At 38.7% G+C, this 13460-nt stretch overlaps 1 protein-coding gene across 5 annotated transcripts in view; it reads left to right on the forward strand.

Annotated features, from left to right (window-relative positions):
• LOC149172705 (uncharacterized) overlaps positions 1 to 6151 on the forward strand; it is a 47090-nt gene extending 40939 nt beyond the window's left edge. For all 5 annotated transcript variants that reach the window (XM_089424415.1, XM_089424414.1, XM_089424412.1 and 2 more), the window contains 6 exons: positions 3004 to 3075; positions 3177 to 3274; positions 3971 to 4174; positions 4283 to 4481; positions 4653 to 4922; positions 5016 to 6151. In XM_089424415.1, the coding sequence (XP_089280541.1) occupies positions 3973 to 4174; positions 4283 to 4481; positions 4653 to 4922; positions 5016 to 5862 (1518 nt within the window). In that variant the 5' untranslated portion in view covers positions 3004 to 3075; positions 3177 to 3274; positions 3971 to 3972 and the 3' untranslated portion in view covers positions 5863 to 6151. The remainder of the gene's footprint in view (positions 1 to 3003; positions 3076 to 3176; positions 3275 to 3970; positions 4175 to 4282; positions 4482 to 4652; positions 4923 to 5015) is intronic.
• The last annotated feature ends 7309 nt before the right edge of the window (positions 6152 to 13460 follow it).

Genomic DNA, 13460 nt, shown 5'->3' on the forward strand with positions numbered 1-13460 from the left:
CAAAAAGAACCCAGCAAATAAGACAGGTTGGAAATCTAACAACGCTCCCACACAACTCTTAGCTAGGCTCAAATTTCCCTTAAACTCTGGGGAGCTTTGACTTCAGAATAACACCACTCTCGGCTCTGCCTCACTTCCCCGGATGCCACCACACTTTCGCTGCCCCCCTCTTCTGATCAGCATATTCCAACAGTAGCCTACCCTACGCTCTTTTAGGTCAGTAATTTGTTCCTTGAGTGTCGGCTATAATGAGGAGGACGATTTTGTTGGTCAGGAGTTTTTGCTCAAAGTTGATGGATAGTTTTTCAGGAGACCCACCCTGGGCCAAAGGCTCAAGGCTGGCCGAAGGCTCATTTCAAGACCTTGCCTTGCTTCAAATGAAATTTGGGTCATCCACAAATCTCCACCACCTGTCAAGGCAGGGTCTTGAAATGAGCCTTCGGCCAGCCTTGGTCTCCTGAAAAACTATCCATCAACTTTGAGCAAAAACTCCTGACCAACAACACCGTCCTCCTCATTATAGCCGACATTCAAGGAACAAATCACTGACCTAGAAGAGCGTACGGTAGGCTTAGGATTTTGACGGAACCTGCCCTACAACACTCCGGACTAAGAAACATCTTTTCATAGAAAGGCACCACACTTGGAATGCGGCACCCGGTCACAAGGCACCACCTCTTGAATATGGCACCTGGACCTAGACACCAAGGAACACCAGCTGTCAGTTTTACTGACCAACGTTGGGCTGATTGAGCCCTCATATCGCCGCCATACCCAAGAATGAAGGCTCACAGGAAGACAACGCACTGTCACTCCATCCACCCCTCTCAACACGCGGGCACAACGAGGACACAGCCGTGAGCACTGGAGGAGAGGGACAGGCTAAAGGGACATCTAATTTTAACGGAATGAGAGCCAAATCATCCTTCGAAGTGCTAGCAACCCCACGAACAAGACACAATCAGACACAGACGACTGGACAAGACATAGGGGTGTTTAAGCACTTTTTAAAGGTGTGACGTACTATTTTTTGCACCCAATGGCTTACGGCTCAGTGTTGCTTCAAGCTCAATATTACCAGCACGAGGTGAGGTGCATATGAGTATAGTCAATTTCATTCCTGAGATGGCGGCCCAACCCAGTAACACTATGCCTTGCTGGACATAGCGAGACTCGAACCCTGCGACCCTACTTATTGACTCTACTGCTGAGCTATATGCCCCGACTCTGCCCCGACTCCGACTCCGACTCCGGCTCCAACTCTTCTTACTCTTATTCTTCTTACTTTTCTTACTCTAAAGGGTGCCACGAATAGGGTATGACTTTTTTCTTCAAAGGGATGGGGCACCACACTTACGCTGCCCCACTCTTCTGATCAGCGTTTTCCAACAATTTCTTCAAAGGGATCGAACAGCTTCACAACGCTAACAGGTGGCACACAGTCCACCACTCTTCACACAGATCGTTTCTTGAGACCTTCACAAGTGTCTCCACTCCTCGGCCTTCAGGGTCCTTCACGCTGGGCAGTGCACTATCACACTTGAACCCCACCTTCACAGCATTTCCAAATACACAGCAAACTCAAAAACAGAGGACTAGTTCTTCAAAGGCTCTTCACACCACTAGGCAGAAATAACAAAATCTCCAGGATTAACATCAAACAGCGCAAGGTTCACCGCACTTCACAATCCAAGGCCCTTTTCGACTAACAGCAACCATATAACCAACAGACTCGGCCCTTGGCTTTATTCCACAGCGGACTCTCTATATTCAAAACACAGCTCCACACTGCTCTAAGCATCTCCACTCATAGCCAGAGGAGAACACTCCACGGTCAAAAAAAACACTTAACTCCGTTGATCAAGAATACCCTCAGCTCATACCAACATCTCTCCACACGCAAAACCGGCGAGGAGAAATCACAACAAAAGAGCCAAAGCTCCACACATTAAACTCAGTGCTACTGCTTAACACAATAACTCCTGGGCATTCCACTAGTCTCCACAGAGTGCAGGTTCAACAACGCCTCTTCGCCCAGCAGGACAGCAACATTCCCTCACGTTGCTCTACGGACAGCAAGACAGCAACACTTCTAGACAGCGCTGAAGGCAGCAGTTCAACGGCCCCTCTAACCAGTCAATCACAGTTCATCACACTACGGGCAGACTCCACATGCCCTTCACACCACGGAGCCACCGCCACCAAACCCTCACTACTCTTGCGAAACACAGCTCACTTGTGCTCTGATACCATGACAGAAACCATGAAGACTCATGGAAGAGCTTAGCTATTGCATTACCAAATACATAAATTTATACAAAACTCAGTTACAGAAGTTTTACGGACTATCATTAACTTCTTATCTAATTCGGCCGAATATCGCCGGCTGACACCAACTACTCGCTGTCATACAAAAAGGACAGACAGCTCGTGATTATTATTCTAACAGATTGGTGGCACATAATATAGTGGCAAATAATATTGGAGTTTGGTACATCAGTGAGTTGGGTACATGCTATGTGTTATATTTTGTGAGTGGGGTACACGATATGTTTTATAATTCGAGAATTCTGAGAATTTTTACTCTGTTAAATGATAGAATTCGTAAAAGAGAAATGATATGAATGATCATTTTTATTTCTTTAATGTAGTGGGAGAGAAGACGTGGAGAAACAGACAACATCATTCTTCACATCCTTTGTTTACCAGTGAGATAAGTTTGTTATTTGTTAAAAAAATTGCAGTAATTGTTAAGTAATTGTGAAATAAATAGTTGCAGGTTGAAAGCATGCATGCATAATCTATGTGAGTGTAGATAAATGAAAATAACAATAATAATCATTTCACAAATGATAGAGAAATGGATCATTTGAATCACTTCTCGATTGTGATGGGTGAGAAGATCTAGAACATGGAACATCATTATTCTTTATATCTTTTGTTGGAGATGGTTTTGAGCAGAGAATCAATGACAATAGTGATCATTTCATTTCTTAACTGCAGTGGAAGAGGAGCTGAATCACGTGACAAAAATGGTTTCCAGTTTTCTTTTAGACATTTTTCCAGAAAGCTAAGGTATGTTTGGCTAGGATGTTAACTAAGAAAATACCTGGAATTATTAATAATGTTAGCTGGAAGAAAATGACAGTAATGGCCATTTTATTTCTGATTTGTAGGGGAGAGAAGAGTTGGAGCAAGGGGCGACATCATTCTTCAGATCCTTGCCATATTTCTGAACATAGAAAGGATCTTGCCATACTTTTGAACATAGAAAGTAGGTTTATTTCTTGTCAAACCTCCAGAATGATTGCAGGTTGATATAATAATAATTAATTTAAATATAATTATTATAATTAATTATATTTTAGTTAATTTGATTTTCATATTGTCTGATAATGAACTACATTAGATGGTTCGAAATAGTGGACAAGTCACAAAATATAGATCACAGACAATAAACCACATTAAATGGTTCGAAACAGTAGACAAAATATAGATCACGGAAGCCTGAATTTAGAAATTTAAAACTTGTTTAATGTTGTATTTATATGTTTTATGTATATAGCTCGATTCCCTAGATGGCAAGAATAATCTTAAATCCACAGTTATCGAGGTTAAAGGTCTTGGCCATTGCCTGCACTGTGTAATTGAGTAGGATTCAAGCACATATGAAGTTTCTGGTTTCAAGCACATATCAAGTATCTATTGACATAATGTTATGATGAGAGAATCCAATGTTAACTTCTTTAGGCTTTGGGGCTTGTATGTTGAGTTTCAATGGAGAGACGGTTGGGTTGTCGAGGGCTAGGAATAATGTCAATTTGAGAGGTCTAATGTTTTAATGAATTACCATACATTTTGACAGGATTTTCCAAATGATTTAATTTTGGAAATGGGCATTATCATGTAATTGACTTGGGATGCAGGGGATTAATTCTGAAATATTTTGTGGAATCTCTCGTCTGTTCAGATATGGAATATCCTGTGCATGATCGACATATGAACAGATCGAGCTATCTACAGGGGCATCCTTTTTTGGAGAGGAGTATCAAGCATTATTCCAACTTCCATCAGATGTTATTAGTTGGAGAAGGGGACTTTTCTTTTTCTTTATCTCTGGCTAATGCATTTGGGTCTGCAGAAAACATGGTTGCCACCTCTCTTAACAGTAGAGGTCTCAAACGTTTCCTCCATTTTTTCTGTCTCTTTTGTTGTATTTATAATTGCTATTGTTTACGTTTTGTGTTATGCTTCAGTTTCTATTTTTATGCCCTTGATGCAGAGGAACTGTTACAGTTTTATAAATCGGCCCATGAAACACTCTCAAATTTGGAAAGGCTTGGAGCACTGATATTGCATGGTGTTGACGTAACCACAATGGAGGAGCACCATATCATAGGGAAAATGAAGTTCCATAGAATTGTCTATAACTTCCCTCATGCAGGATTTTGTGGACAGGAATACGATTCAACAGTTATCAAGTGAGTTTTTTGGACCTTGTATAATTTCCTTCTCCAACAAAATATATTGAAGTGATATAATTTTTTGGTTAAATCAAGGTCTTTCCTTTGTAAGTGGAGATTAGAGCATTTAGCCGCAATTGCATGAACAAATATTATAATTGGTCAGATTTGTTATTCTGTAATTTGCAGCAAGCACCGTCACTTGTTGAAGATGTTTTTCAAGAATGCACAGACAATGGTAAGCGAAATTGGAGAAATTCATGTTTCTCACAAAGTAGGAGACTCGTACAATAAGTGGGAGTTGGTGAAACAAGCTGAAGAATGTGGCTTACATTTGAAAGAGTCAGTTAACTTTTCGAAGGAAGATTATCCTGGCTATGTTAATAGAAGAGGAGCTCCACCCAAAGCTGGTGGAACATTCTCCTTGGGAGAGTGCCGAACTTATAAGTTTGTCCTGGGGTAAAAAATATTTTGGAACAAGCTTTTTGTTTGAGACATTTTCCTTTGTAGGATTGCATTGTTACGTACTTATCTGAAATTTCCATTTTGCAGTCCAGACATTCTTTACAAGCGCGAAATAATGGCCATACAAGCAGTATTGCCAAACATTTCATCTGAAGCCTATGCAGAAATACTTCGAAGGCAAGTGAGGACGGCAGGTGAACTGGCAAAGGCAAATGCAGAGACTTCAGTTAACCAGCTGAAGATGCTTGTAGACAAAGAATTTGCAAGGCAAAGGATTGACACCCTCCATCAAATTGCACAAGCTTGGAGAGTGAAAGCAACAATTGCTGAGCAATTAGATGCAGCTTTAGACTTGAAAGAAAATGCATTTAAGAGAAAAGAGACAATCCTTAAGGAGGCTTTTTTGGAACTTCAATCTGAAAGACAAGCGAGAAAAAATTCTGAAACAGATAAAGCCCATTTGGAGGCATGTTTAAACCACTTGAAGTTGGTTTTAGTTGAGGAACTCAACGAAAATGATGAATTAAAGAGGCAAAGGGACGCGGCCCTTTTGAAAGAAAATGCAATTCTGAGAAAAGAGGCATGCCTTAAGGAAACTATTTTGGAGCTTGAATATGAAAGGCGAGCAAGGGAGGATGCTGAAACAGAAAAAGCAGAATTAGGGGCATCATTAAATCACTTGAAGATGATTTTAATTAAGGAACTCGAAAAAAATGATGAATTAACAAAGCAAAGGGATGAGGCCCTCCGTCAAAGGGAAGAAGCTGGCAGACTACAAAGAAACACTGCCATACAGATGCAGAAAGGAATGATGCCCTCATTTGTGTCTTCTTCTGTGGCTTTTGCATTATTTTTATTTCATAAATGTAGAAACAAAATTAAAGGAGCCTCCAAGAATGAGCAAGACTCTAGCAATGGCGATTATATATTATAACCTGCTTTCCATTCCTGTATATATTATTGTGGAGTTAGTATGTTTGTTAAGCATTTGTATGTTGCTCTATAATGACAAACTTTGGCCAAAGAGCTACTAAGTAAGTATTTGTCAGACAAGTATGCTCGATGTAGCTTGAGCTCAGGGTTCTTTATTGTTTAGGATGACTAATTCTTACTTGTTTTATCTGTAATTATATTGAAAGATGTAATAGCTACTGTATTGCTAAATGGGATGGAGTAGAAATAGTCTCTATGTGAATAGTTTGCTTTCAAGTTCTAAAAGATTGTTGTATAATGAAAGGCTTTTTTCTAACAACTCTTATTTTAATGTTGGTGTGTGATTTTGTTAGTATGTTAAAATTGTGTGCTCATCTTAAAGCAAAGTTTGATGTATCCATATGTGTACAATTATGAAAATAAAATATACAAACTAACTTTTGATATGTAGAGACATGTTTACTTCCCAATTTTTTTACATGATAGTAGAGCTGGTACAACTCAGATACTCTCACAATAAGAGCTCTGATAATGCAAATTCTACATTGTAAATATAGGATAAAAGAAACTGTGATAATACAAATCTACATTGTAAATCTAGGATAAAACAGTGGATTTTTTACATGATAGTAGAGCTGGTACAACTCAGATACTCTCACAATAAGAGCTCTGATAATGCAAATTCTACATTGTAAATATAGGATAAAAGAAACTGTGATAATACAAATCTACATTGTAAATCTAGGATAAAACAGTGGATTGCTTTTCTAAATGATTTCCATGATGTGTTCATGACAATTTATTTAACCATTGTTTACCGATGCTGTTGTGAGAGCGTTGTTCTTCTCATTAATTTGATGACTGTAGCCAAATAACAATGACAGGTGGATTGCTTATTCATAAAGGGTTATGAGACCATGTGCATGGTGGGTTGCTGCATTTATCATAATGGAAGATAACATTAAAGATCCACAGGTTGAAGCTGTTTTCTGTAAATGATGGCCTGCTGAGATTCAAATTTGTGTCTGTGTCTGGCCAAAGTGTGGATTGTTGAATTGACCAAACAAGATGACCGTTCTCTGTTTTTAGTGCTGGTGGTGATTGAGATACAGTGATAGTAAAACTACCCCTGGTGATGATCTTGTTTGAGCTGTTGCCCGCTGCCTAGTTCATCTGTTCATGAATACGGCTGTACGTAGAAGCTGGAAGCTGTAATTGAGCAGATGCGTGGGCCTGTGTATTGTTTGATGTCTGAAAATCGGCGATGTATTGAGGTATCACTGATGGGAGCATGTTCCATTGCTTTTTATGTGTTTAACGGTTGTGAGGAAATCACATAGAAAATACAAAGTATGCAACAATGTTATTAGTGTCACAAAGTTGAATCGACATTGAACTCATGTTGGTAGCTCAAGTGGTATGTGTTTTTTGACATGTAACTATATAATTTTGTTAAAATTGACTAGTTCGACAATCACAAAATTTTCAAGGAGATTATTGAATAGAAATGTTTAATATGCAAAAGTCAAAGATGTGGATAAAGATTCCAAATACTTGAACAAAATTGTAGACGAGCAAAAAGGACTATTTGTTTGGTCATATGTGCCAAAAGGTCAAAGAAACATAAAGATTTCAAATAAATGAATAATCGCAGAGACCAAGAAAACATATGGGTGTGGTCATAAGTGGACCAAGAAAATATATGGGTGTGGTCACAAGTGTCATTATTTACTATTGAAATTTTCTAGCTTTGCATGACAATACTATGTAAACTTAAAAATTATTTCTAAGTCTTTTTTATAATGCGTGTGTTATAGTTTGAAGGGGGCTTTTTGTCTTATTGTTCCTTGATAAAAGGTTATTGGAAGAACAAGGTGTTGCAAGTCTTTTGATAGGTGTAAAGGGTGTAAAATTGATTCGGATGTATTTTATAAATAGATTTTTCTCTAGAAAACAAACAAAACATTATTGTTGGATACCTAAATGTCTCGGTAGATGAAAATATGTTCATTGGATGGTCAATTGTTGAATTTTTATTGTCAAGTTGATGTTGGGCCCTAGAATATATGTTTTGAGTTGAGTTGAGTTGTGTGGTACCAATGTTTCATCTAAGATATGATTGGTTCCCAATTGGTTTGTTATTCAAAATGACAATCCAATGAGTGAATGGAGTGTGAACATCCTGAATCAAAGATGGAAGCGAGTTGCTTGGGTGAATAACCATTGGTTGATTATCATGGTAGTTATAGATACAATAAAGTTGCTTTGTTCTCTTTGTAGAAGCCCAAGGTTGATGGTAGACTTAAATTTAAATTGGAATGGGGAGATTGCAACAAAAAGGATAAGGATGTTGTCTTGTATACAACATCGAATTATCTGTTGAACTTGGTCCAAGGGATGTCAATGATAGTCTTGTGGTAGTAGTGGAAATCAAAGGGCGTGGGGAAAATGAGATGAACTTTATGTATTATGTTTTACGGAATTGTTAATCACTCCTTATATTTATGGCAAGTTAAAGATGTTATGTATAAATCTTATGTATTGTAATTAAAATATTTTAAGCTTGTATATCGTCTAGAGATGGTACTTGAGAGAAATATTATAATAGTGCCTAAGCATCATTTTTAAAGCTTGTATTTGGTCTCTGCATGAGTGTGTAAATGATATGTACCTATATCTATGTATGTAACATGTAGAGGGTATATTGGTGTAAGACTTGGATAGGCATGTGTGCCCTTTTCCCATGTGTTTCAAAGGATTTGGATAACTTGTATAACCTTTGTTATGGCGTTGTTAATTCTGCAAAATCAATGTGTTTGAAGATTATAATTGATTCTCCTTACTTGATGATTACTTGTGATATTTGTTGGTCTTTATTAAATAATTTTTACTTTTTCATTAGGGAATTACCAAAACATAAGATCATAAAGAAACGAAGAACAACAAATAGGTTCCAAACAAGGGCAAAACTCCACAATTGGGGAAAACCCAAACAATCCTCTTCTTATAGAATCATATCGAAATGAGACCTCCAAGACCCAAAGAACAAAGTCAATATTCCTTCCAAGCACTGAGTCAGCGCTCTAATGAGATATCTTCCAATCAAGTCAAAGTTTACCAAAGTCAACGATGGTTAAAACTCTCAAAATTTTGTTTATGTCAAAACATCAGCCCTACAACTTCAGGTCTGCAATTCTCCCTGTAATCTTTGGTGCTGCAACAACTACAAAAACCTTGGGATATTTGCACATGTGAGAGAAAATGATAAAAAATTAAATTTTTTTCCTTCTTTATCATTTGCTTTTTTTTCTTCCTTTCTTGGTGTAGAGATCAAATGATTTAGTGTATATGCCAATAAGTTGAAGTCTTCCTCCAATATATACCCTTTTAAAGGGGTTGAATAGGCCTCTCCTAGGCTGGCTTTCTTTGGTAGGGTCGACTTGGTCTTGGGAGACAAAAATGACTTTCTAGACTCTAAAATAAATTTTATTTCTTGTTTCAAAATGCCCAAATGGGTCTTATACCTATGAAAAAGAATCTTTTGACTCATTAAACCATAGGAGTATGAAGAACACTCTTAACCTAGATTTGAGCATGAACCCCATGCTTAAATAAAATTATTTTTCTTCTTTTATATGAAATACAAAATGACACAAGTACAAAGGTAATAATGAAGACCGAACCTAGATACTTTTCCAACACTCCCTCTTTACTAGGGAGGTATTCATAGCTACTTAATAGGTCTATCTCAAGTTGAAATATTCTCATAAGAAGGGATCCGAATTGATAAGCATCAAAGATGATAGTATCATCAAGCCAACAATGTCGCATTACCAAGGCCTCGACAGGTACACTCTATCTCTCTACAAGATTAGAGCACGACGTTGGGAGGCATTACATGCGACACCATACTGCCTCACCTAGGTACATACTCCACCTAGGATACCTGAAGTATGTCCTCCACTGGACCATTTCCCTCAAGGAAATGTTTGTCCACTGTGGACCATTCTTTATCCAAGTCAATGTACTTGATTTAGGATCTCCATCTAATCCATTGCAGTACATGACTCAAGAATTTTTGTTCAAGATGCTTATCCAATCCACCATTCTCCTTATCCATGTCCATGTATTTGACTTGGGATATCAATCCTAATCTGTCATAATACCTGGCATAAGGAGAACCATGTTTATTCAATCCATCCTTCTCCCTATTCGTGATGCATGCACAAGACTTACAATAGTTAGTCCTAGTATAGTATATGACACAGGGAGAACGAATGTCCAACCTTACTCCCTCTCAACCTGAGAGGAGAAATCCATGCTCACTCCCTGTCAAACAGAGAGAATTCACCAACAAGCCTCAACTTGTGTTAGGAGTACTCATATTTCCCTTACATCAACTACTTGTTATTGTTGTAGCTTCTTCAACCAACCCTCTTATCGTTGAGTTTTCTCATCTTGCAACTTCTTGAACTAGGGATCCAAATCTGCGTCCTAATAGTTAATGATATTCTACTTGAGGTCTTCACCAACAACATCCTAAACTGTGTCCAACACTACTTCTTGCATTGTACTGCTTCCTTCCTTGAAGACAGTTCATCACAAAATTCCTTCAATTCACTGATTATCATAGAGCAAGGTTAACTAATTTATTGTTTAGTCAACCTTAAACACAACTTGGTTAAGTTGTCTAATCAATGTCTATCAATGAATGTAGTTTCATAAACTCAAATAATTTTTCCCTCTAGCTATTATCCTCATCTTTAAAAATATTCAACTCTCAAGGTTTTCAAATAAAATTTCTTGTTATTCCTCTAACTGCCTCTTAGATGACTATTCTTAGCTCTTCTATAGACAACCCTATAACTGTCCTATTGTTGCTTCAAATTGTCAGTCCTTAGGGCATCAATTAAACTTCCTTTCAATAATAACTTGGCTACTCCAAGATTACTATCATAAGGTCTTCCAAGCACACTCCACTTGATAGTGAATTTCCATTGCGTCACTATCCTTAGGGTTTCCAAAATTTTGCCCATACAATAGTGAACCAACTCTTGTGTTCACTGTACAAAGAGTTTCTTCAAGGCTTCCCTCCAAACAATCTCATATCTGAGATTGCACCATTCAATCCTATCTTGGGCCTCCTACATGCAAAACACAATAGAAAATCCTCACCAAAGGACCCTCTCCTTGTGTAGTTTCCATAGAGAGATGTGACCTTGTTTTGGAAGGCCTACTAGGAAATTTGGCGTCCAAAATAGGTCCTTCTTTCAACTTGAAATTACATAGTAGTCTTGTTCTTTCTTGATTGTGATAATCTTACTTATTTTTCTCAGAACCATCCATCTAGACTTCGACCAAATATCCTTCTCATATCTACACTTAGAGCACACAAGGGACACCTAGTTGCTGCTCTCCAACAACCAAAATATGCTCCAACAATTTGTGTAATATTGGATCATCTATCCATTAGAAAAACATCACCAAAAGGAGACTAACATACCTTGTCCTTTACTCCTCTTTCAACATGACTTTGTGTCCTTATGTCAGATTTCAGACCTCTGGTTAGGGCATGTTATAACCATTGCTACAACCCTTCCAACTTGGTCTCTGCTACTCCAAAGCACTGAGGATACCCTTCTTTTAATATTTCCCTTCCACACCCTGGCCCTTAAGACACCTTCCAACCCACTTTTGTTGAAAATAATACTGAGAGGGGGGGAGGGCGGGTGAATCAGTGTTATCAAATTCTTTTCAATTTATACAAATATTTGCAGATCTGACTAATGAAACTTGCGTATACCTTCCAGACTTATAATTTAATATATTCTTCAGATGTTGATCATTAATCTATGAGTCAGAACCATATAATAGTAAACAGAAACAAGAAAAATAGATAGTCACACCAAATAACACAAGATATAAGGTGGAAACCCAATGTGGGTGAAAACCACCTGCTGCAATATGTCTCTATCTTCTTTCAATTAGAAACTTTTTTTTACAATGATTCTGTACTGGTGCAGTCTTATACCAGCACGCATGCTTCAACCTGCAGAAGGATACAACCTTTTCTTTTCTTCCAGGGACCACGTTTCATAAATTTTCAGACTGGATCCATGAATATCAATCAAACATCAAATAGATATGCAATCAACCAACTTCCTTGTACAAATACTGAATCAATAACTTCTCAACACACAGCAACCAGACACCAATTCAGAACCCTGAACACAACAGTAATAGACAGAAACAGCTAAAACATATTTCAAGAAAAGTCTGCAACTTCACCAATAGAAACATGCGGATATCCGCACCCTCTCTATGTGAAACCTGTGGATCTTCGCACCTGCGTCGTGCCAAGCCTGCGGATCTCCGCTCCTGCGCTGTGTCTGGCCTGCGGTTCTCCGCACCTGCACCTTGTCTGTCCTGCGGTTCTCCGCACCTGCGTCCTGTCTGGCCTGCGGTTCTCCGCTCCTGCACCGTTTCTGCTATGCGGGTCTCCGCACCTGCGCTGTGTCACGCCTGTGATCTTGTGAGTATAGATACTTTATCATACTTCAAGTATATCCCATACTATCAGATTTACAGATTTGATCATGCGCCACAGAGATCTCGACCCATCAGAGATTTACCTTCTAATTCTCAGGTTTCTCCTTGATTTAGGGCCAACTATAACTCACCAACCGATCACTAGTAGTTCAGATCTTGCTCTTCTTAAGATATTCAACACATGAGTGCCCAACCAAATGATCTCATTTCCTTTTTATAGACTAGGCCTTACTCAAACCATGGTCCAGAACCATAGAGATCCATTACTAGGGACCCAAAACCTGGGTTCAATACTTTAGAAGTAAAATCACGGACCAAAACCATAAGATAAAAAATGTCGGACTAAATACCATGGATCAACCATAAGATTTCCCACGTGCGCGCGTTTTTCTCTGCATGAAAATGCGTGTACTTTACGACCGCACTTTTTGTTTGGTACACCTGCGGATATGTTCGCATCTTTTGTTCGACGCGCCTGCGTACATCCGCGGCTTCGTAAATAGGAACCTGCAGGTATCTCATTTTCTTCTATTTTGAGAGCCTGAACTTGTGATCTGCAATTTTGAGCGAGTTTCCATCAAGGACAACACTTATGCCATCGAGCCAAACCTGTGTCATAATGCCAACAATCTCCCCCTTTGGACTTGATGGCAACCCAAAGTCACTCAAAGTCTTTTCTCCCCCTTTGACATCAAGGGAAAAGGGCTATGCTCCCTCTGAGTACATGCTGAAATCTCTGCTCGGCTGTGTTGTCCAAGCTCCCCCTGACATATAGGCAAGATCTGCAAGAAGATGATCTACAAAAGAAATATGACTTTATACATCATAACTGACCTTCCTATCACCAAAGACTCATACATACGACTCCCATAGGCATATGACATTATCCATCCCAGGCATAGTGGGGCAACCAAGATAGGTCGTTACATGACCTTGACAAAAGAAAGATAGAGACAAAATATCAGTAGCATCTGTCAAGCACTATTCAGATCAGTATCCATGTTCTCCTTCTTCACTTGCTCCTCCTGAAATCAAGACAACCGAAGAATT

This window comes from Pinus tabuliformis, chromosome 4_2, assembly GCF_031772625.1.
Source record: "Pinus tabuliformis cultivar Carrire ecotype Pingquan chromosome 4_2, CPIR1, whole genome shotgun sequence".
NCBI classification, from domain to species: domain Eukaryota; kingdom Viridiplantae; phylum Streptophyta; class Pinopsida; order Pinales; family Pinaceae; genus Pinus; species Pinus tabuliformis.